Source organism: Enoplosus armatus, chromosome 9, assembly GCF_043641665.1.
Source record: "Enoplosus armatus isolate fEnoArm2 chromosome 9, fEnoArm2.hap1, whole genome shotgun sequence".
Taxonomy (NCBI): domain Eukaryota; kingdom Metazoa; phylum Chordata; class Actinopteri; order Centrarchiformes; family Enoplosidae; genus Enoplosus; species Enoplosus armatus.
In genome coordinates this window covers 5987717-6011193 of record NC_092188.1, presented here as the reverse complement: position 1 = coordinate 6011193, position 23477 = coordinate 5987717, and the positions used below count along the sequence as shown (strand labels likewise).

The 23477-nt window shown below is 38.9% G+C and overlaps 2 protein-coding genes across 2 annotated transcripts; both read right to left on the bottom strand.

Moving 5' to 3' along the window:
* Window positions 1–862: 862 nt before the first annotated feature.
* Window positions 863–2002, bottom strand: irgq2 (immunity-related GTPase family, q2). The gene has a single exon (XM_070912712.1). The coding sequence runs from the start codon at window positions 2000–2002 to the stop codon at window positions 863–865; it is 1140 nt and encodes a 379-aa protein (XP_070768813.1).
* Window positions 2003–4542: 2540 nt separating this feature from the next.
* On the bottom strand, window positions 4543–23412 carry LOC139290099 (hemicentin-1-like). Its single transcript, XM_070911793.1, has 18 exons — window positions 23352–23412; window positions 22483–22707; window positions 21964–22272; window positions 20246–20527; window positions 13443–13724; window positions 13076–13363; window positions 12875–12986; window positions 12338–12407; window positions 11388–11778; window positions 9175–9273; window positions 8360–8761; window positions 7792–8085; window positions 7170–7448; window positions 6457–6738; window positions 5835–6119; window positions 5543–5654; window positions 5208–5277; window positions 4543–4978 (listed from the first exon to the last, which is right to left on the bottom strand). Exons 1-18 carry the CDS (start codon window positions 23410–23412, stop codon window positions 4619–4621), a joined length of 4203 nt encoding a protein of 1400 aa, XP_070767894.1. The 3' UTR covers window positions 4543–4618.
* Window positions 23413–23477: the final 65 nt, after the last annotated feature.

Genomic DNA, 23477 nt, shown 5'->3' with positions numbered 1-23477 from the left:
ATCGCTTTTGGCTGTCTCATTAGCCATGCAAACCGATAATGCACCACACACAATACATTTAGAGTGCAAACACCACAGTATGTTTATTTTACAGAATAACAAAATGTAAACATAATATTGTCAAAAATGAATGCAGTGTCTTTAAAGGCTCCATATACAGTATATGCATCACTTACAAATGCCGCTGTGTTCTTGTGGATACAGCAAGATTACTTTTTGCTGCAGGAAGCTTAGTCCAAATGTCTAATAACTGAATACATTTCCCACTTTTCATTCTTTGGAAATCAATACTCAAATTTCTCTAGACACAGGCATCAACATCTTTAAAAAAATAAAAAAAAAAAGCAAAAAATAAGCTTGCACTTACCTCAGAGGATCCACTTTTAGTAGCACACACCATCCCTCCTTAAATACGAATAAGATTTTAAAAAAGGAAGTTTTCACAGTTGACCCAAAACTTTGAAGAATTTGCATGCCCAATCATGCAAGCCAGCAAACACAATCTTTTATAGTTGTAGCGATCAAGATTATTATTTTTTTCCTTCAACTTGTCTGCTACAGTTGAACTTCCTCTCACTTCCTCTATTTAATGCTTTGAAAGCCACTGTTCAGGGTGGGTGTCTTTCTTTATCAGGCACAGAGCAGCTTACAGTGCTTGACATCTATTTGCAAAATGTATTCTTACACAGTATTTACAGTGTCCTTTAGTACTTCAGGCTCATTTATGAGAGTGAAAACAAATGAAAAGATTTATGAAGTGTTGTATAAATAGTACGTTTCTTATGTCCCAGCAAATAAAAGAATGGTGCACCACACATACAGGAAACATGGAACAGGAAACATTACACAGAGAGAAAAACATTCACTTCCTCTCCTCAAGAGCAGCAGCCGCTATCTTCTCAGCATCAGCCGCCATTTCATCTATGGCGCCGTTTAAGGCTTGCAACATGGCAGTGAAGGAGCGGCTGGCAGAACGTGCATGTCTGGGCATCGCCATCTCCACCAGCTTCGACGAAACCGTGGCCAAGTCCTTTTCAGCCGCCGCCAGCCGCTTTTTCACTTCACCTTTGGTGACCTCCACTGACAGTACACAAGTCCGCAGCCCTTTAAGTCTTGTGGGTTCCATGCCTCGCTGTCGTGCCAGTCGCTCGACCGATTCTTCGTCCAGGCACAGAGATAACTGTGCTTTGGTTAGAATCCGCACTGCTACACTTGAGTCCACCATGGAGGCCACAAGGGGAACAGGAATAGCCGACACCCCACCAGATAACGAGGCAGCTGCCCATACCAGTGCTTTGAATGCCTCTTTTTTTTGACTAACCAGGGTGGAGGTCAGCGTGGGTAGAGCCAAGAGAAGGGCATGGGCTCTGATCTCTGGAAGGTCTCTTCCCATGTCCTCCAACAAGCCAGGGAAGTCCAACTTCTCCAGGGTGGAGGGTCTCACCAGGTAGACTTTAGGCTGTGCGACACCCTGTGATGTCAGCACTTCCAGACTTGCTTTCCTCTTTTCTTCTAAGCTTTTTTCTGTGTCTTTTGCTAAAGCTAAGAGAATAAAGTACACTGTTTGTCGCTGCAGTGATCGGGCCTCCAGGAACACCTCCACGCTGTTGGGTTGGGGTGTGTGTGTGAATGTCATGAAGACGGCATTGTAGCGGAGGAACTTAACTCTATCCATGTATCCCTCGGGTTCAAATGGAGAGGTGGATGGGACAGGTGGCAGATCCCACAGGCGAAAGTCAGGGTGTTTAGGGTTAGGGTAGCCTGCTATGTCCTCAGGGGAAACAGGGGACTGAGACGGAGCTGCTCCATCGTCCCCAGGACCGAGGCCACGGAGGGAGTTTATGAAGGAGGCTTTTTCGTCCCCACGGTTCCCCACCACAGCTAAGTTGATCCTGCTGATCAGGAGATCTTCTACTGCATCCTTGACATCTGATAACTTATTGTTCTCTATGGACTCTTTGAGGGTCTCAAGGAGGTTCAGGCCTCTGAAAACATCAGCCATTTCTGTAAAAAATAAAAAAAAGATAAATATTACAATTATTTAAGTCCCTCTAATATAGAACTAACCAGCAAGATCATATGAATACTAAAGGATATTTGCAAAGATATCAAAGATTTAAAACTGATGTACTTTATCATACTGGTAAGTGTAACAATAGACGTGACATCTAATATATCGATAAAAATAAAGAAAACTGGCAGCTTGGCAACAGTAACCATGTAACACACTCCTAGAAGAAACCTAAAGCAAATTATATTTCTGGTGTCACAGGAAACCGGCTCATTCAGCACTGGTGTGCATCATGTTTACACCTGAACTGAAGGTTTACATGGTCCAAATAATACAAAGAAATATCACAAATTAAAGCCTGTGTAAAAATCCTAAAATGAAATGTTAAAAATGCATTGCTGTCAGTTATCAGTATGACTGTTTTAGTCTGAATATTTTTCTGTAATTCAGAAATTCATGATTTTTAAACCAATCAAATGTTGACTTTTTGGCAAAGTTTCAGTTCAACACAATGCTGCACACACTCACCTGCAGATCTGAAGGAGAAGCAGCCCTGCGGTTTAAATATTTGTTGTCAAATGTTGATTCTTCGGCAGATCTGAAGCACCAGCAGCGTCAGGTTGATCTATTTAAAGTGTCCGTCCAGCGAGTGGAACATTCTAATCCTGTCAGCTCAGCCTTAATCCAAAATCACTAAGCTCATACATGCATACTGTGTGTATACGCAAAGCCTACAAGAAGGCACACACACATTTACAAGCACATAAATAAACATATAAACACACATTTTTAAATTAAGCATCATTTAGGTTACATTAAAATTCATTGTTAAATCAGCTTACATTATTATTTTTATTACAGTGCAAATTTGTACTATTAAGCACAACTGATATCCAGACAAGAAAGCATGGTCAAAACTCATCAGTATAAAATATATTTATCAACAATCCTCACTGTTCACAATGTTGAAGATGATATGGGGCGCCGTGATTGCCAAAGAATTCTTTACACTTTCAGCAGTCAAAAATAAAATGCCAAAAAAAGATGAGATATGAATGAATGAAACTCAAAGCCAAGTATTTTTAATTGTCTAATTGTTATTATAAACCGTAAGTGCAACAGATCTGAAAAAGCTCATGTGTATGAAATGAAATGACAGACTACCTATATTGTAATTTAAGTATGAAGACTTGTTGTAGATACACAGAACCTGCGAAGAGTTTTTTTTAGATGTATATTTACTATGAAAGCTGTTATATGGATTTTGAGTTTCTCCACATATTACCAATAAAGAGGAACAAAGTAATAAACTTGGGGGGTGGGGGGGGTTTACTGTAAGTAAGTCCTTTTGAGTCAAGCTGCAGAGCTTTCTTTTTTAAGAGGAACCCATAAACAAGACATCTGACGCTGTTTCAGATGTTATTTTAAGTTCACATCCTCTCACACAAAGATTTCCTGCCAGTTTGACTGCAGAAGACAGTGCTGTGATTGTAGGCTTTTTCTACACAGCTTCTTCTTCTGCCTTGCTCATAGTAACAAAGTCAAATGCAATGCTAATGGTTTTAGACTCTGTTCTCAGAAACTGTTTTAGCCGCTCTGGTTCTCTCAAATACATGCTTTACAGAGATAAATAATAATAATAATAATTAAAAAAAAAAACATTCCCTCAACACTTTCAGATTTTCTCAACTGTAACTGTAGCACCTGGGTGCAGTGACTCCCTGGTATCACAGTGAGGTTGCCAGGCAACCAGCTGGCTACACAGTTACGCCAATAACTGTCCTAAAACCACGACGTCTAAACTTTCTGTTTCTGAATTTTACACAGAGCCAGGCTAGCTTTCCCCCCCGTTTCCAGTCTTTATGCTAAGCCAAACAAAGCTAAGTGTCTGCTGGCTCCAACTCCATACTTAATGCACACATATAGTGGTGAGTGGTATCGATCTGCTCATCTACCGCTCAAGAAGGAAGCAAGTAAGTGTGCTCAAAATGTCTAAATACTGTATTGCTTTAACACTGCGTGAACTACACAAAAAACCCTTTTACGTACAGTGCCTTAATGGCAATGAGACATTCAGTTAATTTAATGTCATTTTAGCTTTCTGGTTTCCTAGTTATTTCTTAAATAACATGTTTAAATTGCTATATACAGCAGATAATACAATGTACATGAATCATTCTTTAACATCATCAAAACCTGATTACATGCAGTACAAATAATACTGCAGACTGAAGATAAAATAAACAGCTTTTTACTTTTTCTGTGTACTTGAGTCTCTTACGATTACGTATGATTTGTGCATGTAATACGTACTTGTATGTCATCTGATGTTGTGGTAATAATGTCATTCTCCTGGCAGCTGCTCTTGTTGGTCCCAAACACATTTCTCTACAAAGACTTCTCATGTCATATTATACATAAATATTTTCTATACTAATACAAACTTTTATAAGTGGTTTATATGCTTGCAGTGGTCTGTGTTGCTACAGAGATGATTCACAAAATGACTTGTACTACATTCTGACGCTTGACAAACAATGTCTGTATTATTTGAGGGTTATCTCAGACATCAGACCAAATAACAGAAGTAACTTTATCCTCTAACAACTAAGCAACACTCTCCTCAAACCCCATTACATCCTCCACATTGGAATACAGCGCCACATCCTCACCTTCCCTCTCATCTGGTACACAATGTTTGGTCTCCTCATCCTCCCCTAACATCTCCTCTTCCTCTTTGCCCTCTCCATCTTGCCTCGCCTCTGCCTTTTCTTTTTTAATTTCAGCATAGTCTGTCTCTGTGGTCCCCTGTGTCGTCCCTGCCTCCGCTGCACTCTTTCTTTTAATCAGGGAGAAATCAAGGTTGGAGTACTCCACGTCTGATTTCCCCACCGCCACACCTCCTCCTCTTTCAGCTGCCTCTTGGTCGATGGCCTGATATTCTTCCGCTGCTTGACCAGCATCTCTCTGTCAGGTACAACACAGAAATGGTAGGAGTCCTTCATCAGCTGCTACAACACCAACGATTGGCAATCCTGATTAGATGCCCGAATCATCAAATGGCTGATTTAAGCATGAAGAAGCATCGATTCTACTGAAAACTCCTTTTCAATACTATCACAAAACTCAGAGTGAAATCATACACATTAGAGCTTTAACTAATGTATAATAGGACCAGCTGTATAAATATAAGTACCAGTGAATCCTCGTGACGTGTCACCATCTCCAGAGTCTCAGCCGGATTTCCATAGGTCCTCCTTTTCTTTCTGAGAAATGCAATGCAAACACCAGCATTAACATACCAATAACAAGCAAAGATCATTAATGTCACACTTGAACAGACTTTAAAGGGCCGTTCAAGAAGTTTAGTATGTTTTGGCCCACTTTCTCCAATTAATACATTTTCCATATCATGCTACTGGGAACATTTTCTTCCTTTATGAATTACAGATTAACATTAAACATGAATTCAGATTTTATTCAGATAAAATCTCAGCAAAAAAGTAAGAATAATAAGACTTCATAGTGTACCTGAGGCATTTTCTCATCAACCAGCAAGTGATTGCAGAAATAAGAGCGCCAATCAAAAATGCAATGATAATTTCCAGCCGTGTCAAAATTCTTAACATTTTCATGGTTAGACCTGTAATCAAGAGGAACGGATATTGTTAAAAAAAATTAACACTGAGGTCACTGCTGCTTCTTGTTCTACAGTCAGTGCTACATGATAGCACGTTTCCTTTTCATGGATATCCTGTACAGTTTAAGGGTTGTCCAAATACAGAAGATCACAGAAAAGAACAATTAAAAAGTGAGCAGTTACCTTCTTCTTCTTGTTCTACTCTGTTTATGATGAGGTTCCCTTTTACGTCTCCATTTTCATTGCTGCTGACACACTCAATAGCAGTGTTGCTGTGGTCTTTTACAGTTACGATGACGGTGCTGTTGACTGTGTGGTTTGATGCAGTAGTAATGCTGGAGTACTCAGTGTGGTTCTCCAACATCGGCCACTTGATGGAGGGTAAAGGAACCCCCTGACTGATGCACATACAGGTTAGAACCTCCGACTGATTTATGCATCCAGAGCTCTTTAGGATCTTTGGATACACTGCAAAAAAACAGAATCACAACATCAAATGACGCGTACATTAAGCTGATAGTAGGTAGAATATGATTTTCCTTTATATATCACCCTCCTTTACAGATCTCTGTCTAGTTATTTCAGATTTCTTCAAATCTTTGAGGCAAAAAATTTGAACAAATAAGTTGAATTTATCAGATACTGCAATTTTTAATATTCAGAACATACGACTTCAGTCTGAGGCTGAAAACCAAAGCCTAATGAAATTTTCTTTCAGTGTAGAAGATAGACCTTCAAGTTTCAGCTACCTGATAGAGTCCATCTGCAGATTTTCTGTGTAAGAACAGTTGTTCTGTGTACTTACATATCACTGTTATGTTTACTTCTTCCTTCAGATTGTTGCTCCGATGTTTTGCGTTGCAGATGTACTGTCCGGCATGTTCTGTGGTCACGTTAGGGATGACGACTGTGGCCGTTCTTGTGTCATTATGCAGGTCGGTTACAGTTTCACTGCTCAGGTTTTTGTTCAAGCCGAGTTTAGTCCACGCGATGACAGATGGAGGGAAACTGTCAACACTGCAGGTCATTTTCAGAGTATCACCCTCCTTTACAGTTGTCCCTCCAGTGATTTCAGGTTCCTTGACATCTTTGAGACAAAATATGGATAAAATATTTGAGTTCATCAGATAATGCAGTTTGTAATCATTCTGAGGCTAAAGTCCTCCAAAAGCCTCAACCCTGAGACATTTCAACATCTACTTTTAATATTGTATACTATACTAGCACCTGGAAACCATCTCTATACAATAATAATACAATAATTCTGAATAAGTGATTAAGTTGGTGACGGCAACATCTGAGATCTAGTTTATAATCTTTGGGTTAATGACCCCAATGAAATTCTTGAAAGTGAATGAAAAAACATAAAAGGGCCACACATAAATCCATTTAATGGCAGTGGCTATGAAATTTAGTGAGATTTGGAATTGCTTGTTTCCTCCTCCTGAATTCAAAGATTTTCACTTTTCAACCACTTGTCTGTGAAGAAAGCAACTAGACACTGCACAGTGTACTCACACATCACCGTTATGTTAATGCTTTCTGTCACAGAGTTGTTCAGATGTTTTGCTGTACAGATGTATTGTCCAGAATGTTCTGCTGTCACGTTGGGGATGATAAGACGAGCCTTCTTTTCATTCTGCAGGTCCGCTTTGGTTTCGTTGTGCAGGTTTTTCTTAGAGCCAAGTTTAGTCCACGTGATGAGGGACTGAGAGAAGCTTTCAATGCTGCAGGTCAGATTAAGAGCATCACCCTCCTCAACAGTTGTAGTCCCAGTGATTTTAAGTTCTCTTACATCTGAGACAAAAGTATAGAGACAAAGATAATATGTCAAAACACATGGATATGGATGGTCAGCCAATGAAAGTTGTGACAGTCCTTAGCTTCTTAGAGCTTTGGAGGCCTCCATCCAGGCACAGCATATAAAACAGGTGCATAAGATACCTTAGAAAATTCACACAAAACTGATAATTTCGTATAAAGCTAAATACTTTTTTTACCCGTAAGATGATATACTGCCTCCAAATCATGTTAAAGTATGACATTTCAGAACACCAGCAGTGAGCTGGGAAAGCTTCTTTTTCGTGTTTTGCAAAGTAAAAAGTAAATGTTGGAGAATATCACAATATGATTTACTCACAGGTCACATTCAGAGTCACCGTTTCCACTGTTGTCATATCACCGGTGAAGCTGACCTTACAGGCGACCTCCGTACCGTGGTGTATGACTGAAGAGTTAAAGGTCAAAGTTGAGCTTTGGCCCTGATTGGCTGTGATGTTTCCTGTGATATGAGAGTGGCTCTCTCCTGCTCCTCTCCACGTCCAGGTGATTTCAGGATCAGATCCAGAGCAGAGACCAGGAGCAGTGCAGGTCAGTGTGGCCTGCTGTCCCTCTGTTAGTGGAGGAATCATCACTGTGGGCTTCTGGACCAGATCTAAAAGGGGAGCAAATATACAGTAGAAAGAAAATCAGGCTGATGTAGTCTATTAGTGGAATCTGGTGAGCAGACATGAAAGTTAATATTCACCTCAAGTAGGATTAATGTACTAATCTATTAAATATAAAGGGGGCAATAAGTAGAAGGTATAGCAGGAGTGAAATGAGACTTGCGCTCGTCAGAGGTTGATAGAGGCCAAACATTATTTCATAGCACATAGCCTTACAGAGTTTACGGAGTACAGCCAGTTGGTGTATGTATGTATTTTTACCTTTTACAGTAACAGTTGCTCTATGAGATGTGTATTCTTTGGTTGCTCCATTGAGGGTACCATTAACTCCGAGTTGATATGATCCAGAGTCTGATTTGGTGAGGTCATTTATGATGATGCTGCAGTTCCTCTGACTCAGATCAGGCTCCAACAGTGACACTCGACTTCTGAACCCAGACTGTGCCTTTGGGTTGGTGTTGTTCAAGTGGAGTGTCAGTTCAGTACAGTTCTGTTTAGAAGGATCACATTTGTACCAAACTGCTCTTTCCAAACTAAATCCAGGATCAGTAGTAAAATAACAAGGTATCGCAACACAGAGTCCAGCCTCTGCTGTTATTTCTGCTTCACTAAGAGTGACACAGAATCCATTTTGACAATTCTGTGTTTCTCCTGGAGATGCAACTGTTAATACAAACAGGGAAAAACAGACGATTAGGAACAGGAGATGTGTAGATATTGATAATATGATATTGATCACTTTTACTGAAAGGTAGTAACATTGCTGAAATACTGCTGAAAGCCTAAAAGGGCAAACAATCATATCTGCAGCAGCGTGTGATCAATACATCTGTTTCCTGATACATGAGGCTGATAAGCTTTAACAAGCTGCCAAGCTAATTTTAAAGGGACAAAAAACTGGATATCTGCAACTGCAATTTTGGAGTGTGATAGGAAAACATTAGATGACGGTTATCATCAGTGTACATTTTTTAATTCCTAATATTGAAGATGCCCTCAGCAGCTTAAAAAAAAAATCAATATTGGCATTTGACTTTGGTCTCATAACAAGATTGCAATAAAGTTGCACACTATACCTGCGTTAGCATCGTCGCTTCTCACAGTGAAGAGCAGAGTCGCCCAGATGAGAACAAACATCCTTCTTCGATGATTGAGACAGTCAGTCTTTTCTCTGACTTTATACAAAATGTGCAATAAACATACAGGAAGTTGGGTTGATCAAACTGGACCAGAAACAGCTCCACAGCTGACAGCACAGACGTTAATACAGGATGTTGCATGTTCACCTATTCTGTACCCCTGCACAAAAATATCTGTGGTGTCTGCCATACCCAGGGCCCCTGTCCATCTTTACGCCAAGACTTTTTCTACTACAGTCTGCCATACTGCACAAGCAAAGCCAATCATTTTTAATGTTTTTCAATTATTTAATTCAGAAGACGCTTAAAAAGTTAAATCTTGTGTTTTACCTGTTTGTCTTGTTCCCTTTCTCTCTGCAGTGATCTCAGCCGTGACTCCGCTTTAAACCGACTCTTCCTCTCATCACTTTTCTACCTCTTCCTTCTTTTAGCAAAAACTAAATGCAGAGTACTGTTGCTCCTCTCGTTCGACTGCCACAATTATCATCAGTTATAATCTCATAGTATCACAATATGCACCACACATCCTTTTGGAAATCTGTACTTTCAACACTAAATAATGAAGGAAAGCATTTTTATTGTTTGTTTGTTTGTTTTTTTGTACCACTCTCATAACTGTGAACTGATATAAAAAAAGAAAGAGGAAGTTTATGGCTGTTGCACAAAAATTCTTGTCATCTTGAGAAACGAATCAACCAACCAATAGTGTCTTTTCTTTGTGCAGATGCATGACTCAGTAAGATTGAATTATCAATATTTGTTGGTTATTATAGTGTCTTTTCATTCCCCTGGTACAGTTAAATGCATAATACATACTGTGCAAAGTGTGATGTGCATGACAGTGAATGGTCTATCTTACTGGCTAATGTCTGCAGTGCCAGTTGAGTAATGATGGTAAAAGAATATTCATGTGACCGCTTTTGTCACTGATAAATGCATTAAATACCTGCAGAACATCTGTATTCATCCTGTTTCTCCATTTTAGCTTCAGCCTCATGAAGGCTGTTCTGTACCGTTCTCAGCAAAGTATTCATTAATGTATTTCCTTATGTGGCATCACTGTATTTCCTGTTCTCACGTTGTGCTACTAGACCAGCAAATAAGCTGCAATTCTGGCAAACCAAACAAGGGCACTGAGGGTACAAACATACTACCAAAGTTGGAAATTTGCACATAAATGGACTGTAGTCATCCAAAGTGCTTTACAATTTGCCACACATTCACCTGTTCACACTCACTGATGGCATCAATGACAATGCAAGGCACTGTCCTAACCATCGGGAACCATTTAGGGTTCAGTGTCTTGGACACATGAATATAACAGAATCGTGTCTGGAAGAGCTCAATCAAATTATGGACAAAAAAAGGACACTAACATTTGAACAAGGACATTCTGTATAATATAATAATGAGACCTACTACAATGTCTAGATAGTGATGACACATTAGACCTCAGTTTATTTAGATGCAATTTCAGCTGCATTTATTTCTTAAATAATAATGAATTGTCTAAAATGAATGAAAAGCTTAGCTTAGACACCAAAGCTTGTTTGCACACAAAGACTTCTACAGCAGACAAAATGTAATGTGGTTAGAATGGACTGGTAGTTGAATGAATGAAGTAGCACAGTCCTCAACCTTTCGAGGTGGTGACATGTATTGATAACAGCTCATCTCAGGCTAAGAGCACAGTCATGTGTTAAAAAAACAAAACAAAACACAGGATTGTCATTTACACATCAAAATGAGAAGCCATCACATCAGAAAATATTGTCCAAGAAACTTCACCTCTGCCTAACATCTATCTGCTTCTTTTAATTCATCATTATCCTTTTTCGTGAGAACACATTTATCCACGTTCTTTTTCTTTTCTTCCACCCCCTTTTATTTATATTTATATTCTTATTATACATACATGCTTTCCTTTCTGTAAAGGAAATCTACATCATCCTCATAACCAAAAAAAAAAGGCCATATCCTCTCCTAACGAACCACACATGCATCACATCTAAACATACATTTCTGCACTCTATCAACCCCCATCTTGCACTCGTGCCCTGTCCACTGATTAAGGTAATGCTCGTCTCACTGCATGCATGCTAAATCACCCATTGTGTTTTGTCTGGCTTCACACAGTCCTCAAATGTCACCCATTATTTCATTAACATTGGAGTACACTGCCATGTCCTCCCCTCCCTCCTCCTCTGGAGACATACACTGTTTGGTCTCCTTATCTTCCCCTATTATCACCTCCTCCTCTCTATTGCCCTCCAACATCTCACCGTCCTCTCCACCATCATCTTGTCTCTCCTCTTTTTCTTCTTTCTTAATTTCAGCATACTCCGTCTCTGTGGTCTCTTGCGTACCCTCTGCCCCTGTGGGACTCTTCCTTTTCAACAAGGAGAAATCAATGTCAGAGTATTCTGCCTCTTTTGGTTCCACATCACTGTCAGGGGCTGATTGCCCAGCAGCTTCAGTTCCTCCTTCAGCTGCCTCTTGGTCATGGGTCGCTTCATTTTCTACTGCTTGACCAGCATCTATCTGTTGGGTACAATGCAGAAATGATATGTCATTTGAATGATATGCATGAAGTCTCTCCATCAGTGACGTTCAATATTTTCAGCCATCACATATTTTCAGTAATTTCAAACTTTGCAGGGTTTGCCTGTTTACTACAAATCATATGTTCTTTACATTCAATGCCAAAACAAATAAGTCATTTCATAATAAAAGAAATTCTGATCTTCTAGGCTGCAACTGGTTTCTACTCAATTCAGGATTATGTTGTTTGAAAATCCACTTGTAAAGACTTGAAACTTGACATATTGCTGCTGATCTGTTAAAATGATCTTACCTGCTTTTATTTTAGTTATAGTTAAGATTGCTGTTGTGTGATAGTGTAGTCTTCTCAAATCAGTCTACACTTACAACGGCATTACATTACAACAATAAGACACCTCTGACAGTGTTTACTGTAAGTCTCTGCATGTTGATCTTCAAACAGAAAACAAGTAGTCCAGTCCAGTTCTCATCACAAGATTAAAATTTAAGCAATAACATTTAACTTATATATAATTACTAGCTGTGTTAACATACATACCAGTGGAGCTGCTTGAATAGTCACCATCTCCATAGTCTCAGCCATATTTTCAGAGCTCTTGTGTTTTTTTCTGGAGTGAAAATTAATTAAATAGGAACAAATGTTAACAATTAACAATTAACAAGCAAGGATCATTGACTTAAAGTCACTCTTAGAACAGGTTTTTTAAAAAGGACTGTGCCTGTAACCATTTTCTTTTGATTTTTGAATGTGTTCTTCCTACTTACCAGGCAACATTGTTTTTGATTTATTATTTAAATATAAGAAAAGTAATTTAGGTGGCACTAAAATGGTTAGCATTGTATAATAATGTATATATAATATTATAAAGAGTATGGCCTAGACCTGCTCTATTTGTCATGAGCTAACTTTTTTTGTGATTTGGCATTAAAAAATCAAAGGGAACATAGTATTTAGGTGTGCTAAAAGACTGGTGTGGCCCTTTTGGATTGATTATAAATGAATAATGCCTTTTTTGTAAAAACAACAAAACAAAAAAGAAGCACAGTTATGCAGAATATAAACTTAAAAGTGTACCTGTGGCATTTTCTGGACAAACAGCAGATGGTTGCTGAAAGAGTTATCCCAATCAAAAACGCAGTGATGACTGGCGGCTGTTTAACAATTATTAACAGTTTCTTGAGCATATCTGAAATCAGGAGGAACAAATTGTTTAAAAACATTTGTCATAAAGCAGTGGTTTAGAGTAGGAGAGGGATTTCAGTTGTCCACACTTACCCTCTTGGTTTAACTCATGCGTGATGGTGACCGTGAGGTTTCCTTTTGCTTCCCCAACATCACTGCAGCTGACACACTCGACAGTGGTGTAGTTGCGATCTTTTATAGATACAGTAAAATTGAGGTTGACGGTGTGGTTTGACACTTCGGTAGTGCCAGAGTATTCAGTGAGAGTCTCCAACAGCGGCCATTTGATGGTGGGTATAGGAAACCCCTGACTGATACACACACAAGTCAGGACCCCCGACTGAACTTCACATGCAGAGCTACTTAAGATCCTTGGAAAAACTGCAAACACACAAGAAGAATCTCAGCAAACACACAGCAAGCTGATATGAAGAAAAATTTTCTAGTACAGTCTACTTACATGTCACAGTTACTTCAGCATGTTTAATCAGAGTAGTGATCTGGTGTTTTGCTGTACAGATGTACAGTCCAGAATATTCTACCGTCACATTACGGATGACAAGAGTGGCTGTTTCAGTGTCATTCTGCAGGCTGATTGTGGTTTCTTTTTGCAGGTTTTTGTTGGAACCAAGTTTAGTCCATGTGATAAAAGACGGACTGAAACTTTCAACATTGCAGGTCAGATTTAGAGCATCACCCTCTTTAACAGTTGTCACTCCAGTGATTACAGGTTTCTTCAGATCTTTAAGACAAAATTTTAGACAAACTATTAGAATTCCTTATTCCTTATTATTCTGAACATGTGGCTCCAAGCTGAGGCTGAAATCCATCTGGAAGCCTTGAAAATGCCTCAATAAATGTGAGACATTTTTTATAAATGGATTATGTTGGTTAGAGTCCAATACGCAAGAAAATAATCTCTGTATAAATAACTAAAATTAAATACACTAACATTCGACTTGAAAAGGCATGAAAACACTCATATCAACACAAATCCGTTCACTCTGTGTTAAGTTAAAAAGTTTCACATCACTGTGGAAGTTATGAAACTTGAGACATTCACAGTTTAGTTTCAGAATATCTACACTGAGCTAGGGAAGCATTTTGCAAAGTTAAAAATACATATGAGAGAATAAAGTACAGTATGTGCTACTCACAAGTGACGTTCAGTGTCACTGTCTCCTCTGTAGTGATGTTGTTTGTGAAGCTGACCTTACAGGAGACACTGGTGCCGTGGTGTTTAGCTGAAGAGGTAAACGTCAAAGTCGAGCTGTGTCTCTGTGCGACAGCAGTCAGATTCTCAGTCCTGAAAGCAGTTTTGTTTCCTGTGATATGAGAGTGGTTCTCTCCTGCTCCTCTCCACGTCCAGGTGATTTCAGGACCAGATCCAGAGCAGAGACCAGGAGCAGTGCAGGTCAGTGTGGTCTGCTGTCCCTCTGTTATTGGAGGAATCATCACTGTGGGCTTCTGGATCAGATCTAAGGGGAGAGCAGTCCACGAGTGGAATCAGGTGAGCAGCCTGAAGATCATCATTCACTTAAATGTGGGCTAAAATAATCAGATGCTTTGTTTCAATGGGACAATAAATAGGAGTTACATCAGGAACCGCTGCAGTTCCTACTAGTTGTCCACAGAGGTCAACAAATGCTAAACATCACTTAAGACTATAAATACACCAAGTATGTTGGTGCCGTTCATTGGCAACAATGAACATCTTCACTGAATATATTTGTTGTAGCTCTTCATACCTGAAACAGAGACAGTTGCTCTTGGAGAGAATGTAAATCCATCTGATCTCCAATAACCATAAACTCTGAGCTGATATGATCCAGAGTCTGACTCAGTGAGGTCACTGATGATGATGCTGCAGTTCATCCGTCTCACGTCAGGCTCCAACAGTGACACTCGTCCTTTGAACCCAGACTGAATTTTTCTGTTGCTCTTGTTAGTGTCGAATATCACGTCTGAATCACCACAGTTTTGTGTAGATGGTTCACATTTGTACCAAACTATATTTTGGGGTGTGAAGCCGTTTTCAATAGTGAAAGAACACGGTATCACAACACAGAGTCCAGCCTCTGCTGTTATTTCTCCTTCACTAAGAGTGACACAGAAATGATTTTCATGGCCTTGTCTTCCACAAACTGATGCATCTGTTGCAAAGAATACAAAGGAGACAAAAATATGTTTAGATTTTGAATCCAGCCTCTGCTGTTTTTACTGATTCACTACAGTAGGATCCACCTTGGCAGTATCGTTTTCTTCCTGGAAAGGAACCCATTAATGAAGAGAGGGGAAAATAAAGTTTTAAAAGAGACAAAAAAAAACACTTTTAGATTTTGATGAAATATGAAGAGATTATTGAAAGTTTTCTATATTTTACATGGTCATTAGACCAGTATATGTTGGCTGATGTTTGAGGCTAATATCAAATATTGTTTCAGCCAGTTCCTTCCCAGGATTCCCCCAATACTGACAATATGTTGTGGATCATCTTAGTTTTAATAAGCTACAAAATACTTCTTTCTTTCTTTTTTAATAAAAAATACTTATGCGTGGAGCTTGAAAAGTCAGCATATGAAATGACATTTAAAACCGTTGAAGATGTTATCAGCAGCTTTAAAAGATAGACATATTGGCATCATAACAAGATTCAGTAAAGTTTCACACTCTACCTTTGGCAGCATGTCTTCCTCTCAAAGAGAACAGCAGAGTCGCCCAGATGAGAACAAACATCCTCATTTGCTGATGGACACAGTGAGTCTCCCTCTCCACCGGACGAACTTTTCCTTTTAGAGGCACAAACATTTTACACATTAAGTGCAACAATCACACAGGACATTCAGCTGACGAAACTGGACCAGAAACTCCTCCACGGCTAGAAGCACAGCTTTACATACAGACTGTTTCACGTTCACCTTTTCTGTAGTCACATTATTTTTTTATTTTTAACCCACATTTAAGCTTGTTCCAGAAAGCTGATAAATAAATTTAATTTATCTGTAGCAGCTCAGAAACAGCTCTGAAATAATGATCTACAATCCTCCACTTTATTTTACAAGTAAGCCAGGAAGTTAAAAAAACCCATTTTATATTAATTAGGGGAAATGACTTATACTGTTTCCATTTATAATTAAAAAATAAATTAAATGTTGTGTTTTACCTTTTTTTCTCCTGCTTGCTTCTCTCCTCACTGACCTCTGCTGAGTGTTGCTCTGAGTTGACTCTTCCTCTCTTTTTTGTACTTCTTCCCTTTTTGCACAGCAACAAGTTTCCAGGAAGTTTCTCTACGCACTGCTGGCTCTCTTTAAACTGCCACACTTACAGCTAAAATCCCCTAATATCATGTATATATATATATATATATATAAATAATATCAAGTTGGGAATTTGCAACTTTAGCAATGAATACTTAAATTATTTTTTTTGATCATCTTCATGACTGAGAAACTTTGAGAAAGGGGAAGTACCATATGTATAAACAACATTTAGCCATCTTAAGAAATCAACTATTGTATCTGAGTTGATGGATAGTTGATGAACTATCCATGAACTATCCAACTGTAATGCGTAATACATTAAGTGCACAAATGTGAAATGGTCTGTATTACTGGCTAATATCTGCAATACCAGTTAAATAATAATGGTCAATTGTCAAAGATAGTCATTAGTTTAATCATCAGTTTATTCATGTATAAAAAGACAAAGCCTGTCACAGGTAAAGTGCATTAAATACCTGCAGATCCAACAAGAGAGTATTTGATATCATAGTTCTTAATTTCAACTTAATGCTGCCTCCTAGAAAAAACTTCTGTTTTTATAACAGTATGGTTTTATGGTTTATTGTGCAACATCTCTAAGTTGTGTTCTCAGAAAAGTCCCTGAAGTGGTTATTCATTTAAACATTGCCTCATATGACATCACTGTATTCTCTCCCTCACTTAAAGGTGTGAGATAACAACGTTTAGCAATAACCTGGCAACAATTTTGTCCTTATCAGTGACTAAATGCCTGCATATTAAACTCTCACTGCAGAACCTGTCGACATGTACAAGAAATTTTGCTGTAACTTAAACAAGTGTTTCTGTTTAAGAAAAAATAAACCCATGTGCCAGATACTGCTCACTGTACTCAGAGGAAGCAATATATGGCACTTTTCCCCCCCAGGCAGGTTGATTACTGCAACATTTTAAAAAGGGAAGTGATCTACAGCTTGTTAAACAAGAACAACATCAGTATCAACCTAGAGACAAATGTTATCAGTTTGAAAAACAGATCATATAAAAAGCTAAACAAAAATGACTGACAAAAAACTAAAAGATGGCGTACTGATCTGTAATTTAACAATTCTTCATATTTAAAATGAAAATTCATGCATAAATTCACAGCAGTTTAATGTACATCAAAATTGGTTGCTGCAGTTGGTCTTCCTGTCCATCCTGATGCAGATCCACTTGAAGAGATGGGGGGACAAAGTTTAATCTTTCACTCAAAACCTCATGGTGGGAGCAGCAGGAAAAGTCACAGGATGAACAAAGTCATACATCCTCTGGGGAGTGTGAATGTCCACCCAGTAGCTGTTGAGATATTTCAGTTTGACCACCAAAGTGGCCCCACAAACTGACCAACGATGCCATCCCTAGAGCCATGCTGAAAAAGAGACTCCTCCTCCTGACAAAGGGTGAACATGAGAGTCATATTTTTCAGAGAAATGCGGTCCGTACAGACGAACTTTGGGCTGACCAGAGGGACACTTAAGCCACATGCTTATCCTAGTTAAATGAAAAGGTATCAAACAAAAATACAAATCAGCTCTCAGAGCAAAAAGGGCAAGAGGTGGTCGCCCCTCTGGCCCCTCCTTTTGCACACCACTGCCATTATGACAGTCAATTTTCTCATGGATGTGAGTAAACACATTGAAGCACAATAATACTTGAATGAACGAAATTCTGTCCAACTTCCAGTCCACCCTCAGTTGAATGACTGGATTTAAAGAGCCGCTAACTTGTAGAGATGTGAAGTCTCATGTTACTTCCAATTACCACAGGCTGAATTTGGCATTTGAAGATCACAACTCTGTGGTAGAAACTGTTCACAGGACACTCATTTATTAACTGGAATAAAAATCCATCATCCGTCCATTACATCAATCCATCACATCTGAAGCAACTCCTCAAATCTCACGCATTATATCCTCCACATTGGAGTACACTGCCATGTCCTCCCCTTCCTCCTCTTCTGGGACACAATTTGTTGTCTCCTCCTCCTCCTCCTCCTCCTCCTCCTCCTCTTTGCCCTCCAACTCTTCACCTTCCTCTCCGCTGTTGTCTTCTCTGTCCTCTTTTACTTCTTTCTTAATTTCAGCGTACTCTGTCTCTGTGGTCTCTTGCTCCTGCCTGGGACCGTTTCTTTTCAACAAGGAGAAATCAATGCTGGCGTACTCCACATCTTTTGGTCCATCATTGAGATCAGAGGCCGCTTTCTCTGCTGCCACAACCTCTCCTCCTTCAGCTGCCTCTTGGTAGTAGGTCTGGTCATCTTCCACTGATTGACCAGCATCTATCTGTCAGGTACAATGTAAATTATATGACTCATTCAGCAGCTGCTACAAGCACCAAAACTGTGAACAATATGCCTGAAATCTCTATCTGGTAAATTTACATTTCTGCCAAACATTTTTTACCATAATCTTTACATTACTGTCACACTCTCTCACTCACACTCTTTTCAGTACATACAACTGCACTGCAAAGCAACAAAAAGGGACCCAACTATTGAAACAGGCATGGTGTTGACTTAGATAGAATATGCAGTATCATCAAGTTTTCAAGTGTCAACTTTCTGCAAGTTGTATTTCATAGTGAGGTGAAATGAATGGAGCATAGAGTTGGATCAGGCAGAGCACAGAAGGTGCGCTTGCTTGAGTTGACTGGCAACGGCTGCTTTATTCATGCTTCACCATCAGTGGCTCCTTCATCAGCTGCTTGGCTATGAGACGACTCCCTCAACAACCTCCTCCTCATGTGCTGTATTTTTGGTATTGTTGAATTAACTCAAATGTAACGTCTATGTATTTGTTTGTTCTGAAGTCTGAAATGAAAAACGCCTTTTTAACTCTTTTAGATCACATCCCCGGTGATATTGCGCACCTATCAAACCAAATACAAAACAATTCATTTCTTTGTATTCTTATATCAAAATCCAATCATGTTTTCTTTCTGTAAAACAAAATATGATGTGTGCTAACATAAGCTTGATCCCACCAATTGAAATAAGTCACGATGCGAAAGCTGGATGCTCTTGAAATGCTGTTTCACCTCGACATTCAAAGTGGATTATTTCTCCAGCAGTCCTGGAGTCTTTTCTGCCAAATCTAACTGTATAACCATTTGCTATTTATGGTTGTGAAATGTTGATCATATGGAGTTATCAACTTAGTGAATATAAATACCAGTGGATCCTCTTGACTGGTCACCATCTCCAGAGTCTCATCCAGATTTCCAAAGTTCTTCTGTTTTTTTCTGAAATAAAACAGCAACAAATTAAATTTTATGTATGATGATTATCCACAAACATAACTATGAATTAATTATTGGAATTAATGGCGTACCTGTAGAATTTTTTTGCCAAACAGCAAAGAACTGCTGAAAGAAGAACCCCAATGAAAAAGGCAATGATGAGTTTTAGCCATGAAACAATTTCTAATAGTTCGCTGGATTGACCTGCAACCAAGAGGAACAGAAACAGAAATATTGAGGTCAGTGTTGTTAATATGATACAATATACACGTAATACCTTGTTTCCTTTTGACAGCTTGGTTTTCACAATAAAAATATGAAGCGGTGGTCTACAGTAAGAGGAGTGTTTTAGTTGAGAACACATACCCTCTTGTTCTGACGCCTTTATTTGGATGGTGAAGTTTTCTTTTGCTTCCCCATTTTCATTGCCGCTGACACACTCAACAGCAGTGTTGCTGTGGTCCTTTACAGTTAGGGTGACGGTGCTGTTGACTGTGTGGTTTGACACAGTGGTGATAACACAGTACTGAGTGTGGTTCTCCAACAAGGGCCATTTGATGGTGGGTAAAGGAAACCCCTCGCTGATACACACACAAGTCAGGACCTCCGACTGAACCTCACACTTAGAGCTTTTTATGATCTTTGGATACACTGTGGACACGCAAGCAGAATCACAGCGTCACAACAAAATGCTGATAGTGTGAAATGTGAAACTTCCTTTTCAAGAAGAGTAAAGTCTACTTACAAGTCACAGTTACGTCAGCGTATATAGTCACAGTTGTATCCAGGTGTTTTGCTATACAGATGTACTGTCCAGAATGTTCTGCTGTCACATTAGGGAGGAAAAGTTTGGCTGATCCAGTGTCGTTCTGCAGGTCAGTATCAGTTCCTTTGCACAGGTTTGTGTTGGAACCAAGTTTAGTCCATGTGATATGAGATGGAGGAAAACTGTCAACACTGCAGGTCAGATTCAGAGCATCACCCATCTCAACTGTTGTATCCCCAGTGATTACAATAGTTTTCATATCTGTGGACAAAATAGATATAAGATAATAAGAAATAAGAAATAGATTAAGATATAGAGGTAGCAAACAGACCAAATATATATAAATAAACAATCATATTAATTATATATATTACAATACCTCACAATATTTGTAGACAATATACATACTTTGTGGGAATATCTATCAAATACATACATGCATGCAAATATAACTAGTCCTGTAGTGCAACTCCAGAGGTATTGAGGTGTTAAAGGGACTTCTTTAGTCCTTCTGAAATAGAAAAGCAGTAGCTCTTCAGGAAGCCCTAGTGTATGTGCTATCTGTAAAACTGTTATTATACTGTGTAGGTGTGACTCCAAATAAAACATACAATATCCATAAAAATATATACAGCAGTGCACATACATATTTATAATTAATATGAGATATACATCATATACACACATAATTCAAAGTCAATAAGTGTAAGAGTTTGTTATTGCGTTTCTACATTATCTGCCACAGTTTAGTGTAGTTTATATATATGTATGTGTGTATATACACATATATGCAGACACTTGCATAAATACATACACCACTGGAGGGCGCCAAAGTCTGACAGTTTTCAAACTCTACACACAGTGGCTTCAGTGAGGCTGAGAACCACCTGGAGGCCTTCGCAATGCCTCCATACATCAAAGGGCTTTTTCCTCATTTCCATTAGAATCTAAAGGCAAATACAGTAAATTTCTTATGCAGTCAAAAAATTAAATGAATAAAAATGCACATTGAGATGGCCCCACGTACATATAAAAAGGTGCAGGGCTGAAGTTATTCAGGATGAGGCTTAATAAGGTTGTTCTCTGCTCTCAACTCAATAGTTTCAGTTACCCGATTAGAAGAAATTGGAAAATACTACAAGAAATGCTCTGTCTTAAACAGTTGTACAATGTACTTACATATCACTGTTACTTCAACTTTTTTCATCAGGGTGCTGTTCAGATGTTTTGCTGTGCAGATGTACAGTCCAGAATCTTCTGCTGTCACGTTAGAGATGGTTAAAGTGCTCATTCCACTTTCTTCCTGCAGGTAGATTTCAGTGTCGTTCTGCAGGTCAGTTAAAGTGTCGTTCTGCAGATTAGTTTCTGTTCCATTTAGTTTGTTTTTGTCGGAAAATTTAGTCCATGTGATAAGAGATGGAGGGAAACTTTCAAGAGTGCAGGTCACATTCAGAGTATCACCCTCCTTCACACTTGTATCCCCAGTGATTTTAACTTCCTTCACATCTATGAAACAAAATTATATACTGTATTATATACAATGTTTTAGAAAATTTCCAACTTTTCTGCAAGAACACTGTTTGAAAATTTAACACAGCTCAGAAAAACATCAGAAATTAAAGTGTTTGCTAAATCTCTTAGCAAACTATTTAGATAAAATGTAAAGGTGAGAATAAAGTACAGTATGTGCTACTCACAGGTGACGTTCAGAGTCACTGTCTGCTCTGTAGTGATGTTGTTCGTGAAGCTGACCTTACAGGAGACACTGGTGCCGTGGTGTTCAGCTGAAGAGTTAAACGTCAAAATTGAGCTGTGTCTCTGTGCGACAGCAGTCGTGAAAGCAGTTTTGTTTCCTGTGATATGAGAGTGGTTCTCTCCTGCTCCTCTCCACGTCCAGGTGATTTCAGGACCAGATCCAGAGCAGAGACCAGGAGCAGTGCAGGTCAGTGTGGTCTGCTGTCCCTCTGTTATTGGAGGAATCATCACTGTGGGCTTCTGGATCAGATCTAAGGGGAGAGCAGTCCACGAGTGGAATCAGGTGAGCAGCCTGAAGGTCATCATTAATAATAAATAGGAGTTACATCAGGAACAGTTCCTACTAGTTGCCCACAGAGGTCAACAAATGCTAAACATTACTTCATGCTCCATTAAGACTATAAATACACCAAGTGTATTTGAACATCTTCACTGAATATATTTGTTGTAGCTCTTCATACCTGAAACAGAGACAGTTGCTTTTGGAGAGAATGTAAATCCATCTGATCTCCAATTCTGGAGGATACCATTAACTCTGAGCTGATATGATCCAGAGTCTGACTCAATGAGGTCACTGATGATGATGCTGCAGTTCATCCGTCTCACGTCAGGCTCCAACAGTGACACTCGTCCTTTGAACCCAGACTGAATTTTTCTGTTGCTCTTGTTAGTGTGGAATATCACGTCTGAATCACCACATTTTTGTTTAGATGGTTCACATTTGTACCAAACTATATTTTGGGGTGTGAAGTCGTATTTAGTAGTGAAAGAACACGGTATCACAACACAGAGTCCAGCCTCTGCTGTTATTTCTCCTTCACTAAGAGTGATACAGAATCCATTCTGACAGAACTGTCTTCTCACCACCGTTGCACCTGTTAATGTAGACAGTGAGAGAAACACAGGGGCAGAGGATTGTTAAATTTTGACAATATGCAATATTTAATAAATGACAACGAAAGGCTACTACTCCTGACAGATAGTACATATACTTACACTATACGTTTTTTTTTTATATAACTCCTGGTGTCAGCAGCGTTGAGCAAACAACACAACAGAATTTCAGTATTTATCCATTATATCTTTGGTAAACAAAGGAGTCATTTACACAACTATTTATCCCAGAATTTCCAAGTAAGTCAATAGGTGCTGTGAGGAATGCTAATAATGAGGTGGTAAATTCAGGGTGGAAAAAACGAAATCCTTGTAATTTAGAAGCATGTCAGGTAAACATTTATGAAAAGACATTTATCATGGCAAATTATTGCTAACATTTTTATTAATATCTTTAATGTTGGCATCATAACAAGAATACAATAAAGACGCATACCTGTGTCTACATTGCTGCCTCTCACAGTGAACAGCAGAATCGGCCAGAAGAGAACAAACATCCTGATTTGATACTTGAGACAGTCAGTTTCTCCGTCCACAGGACAGATTTTACACTGAAAGTGGA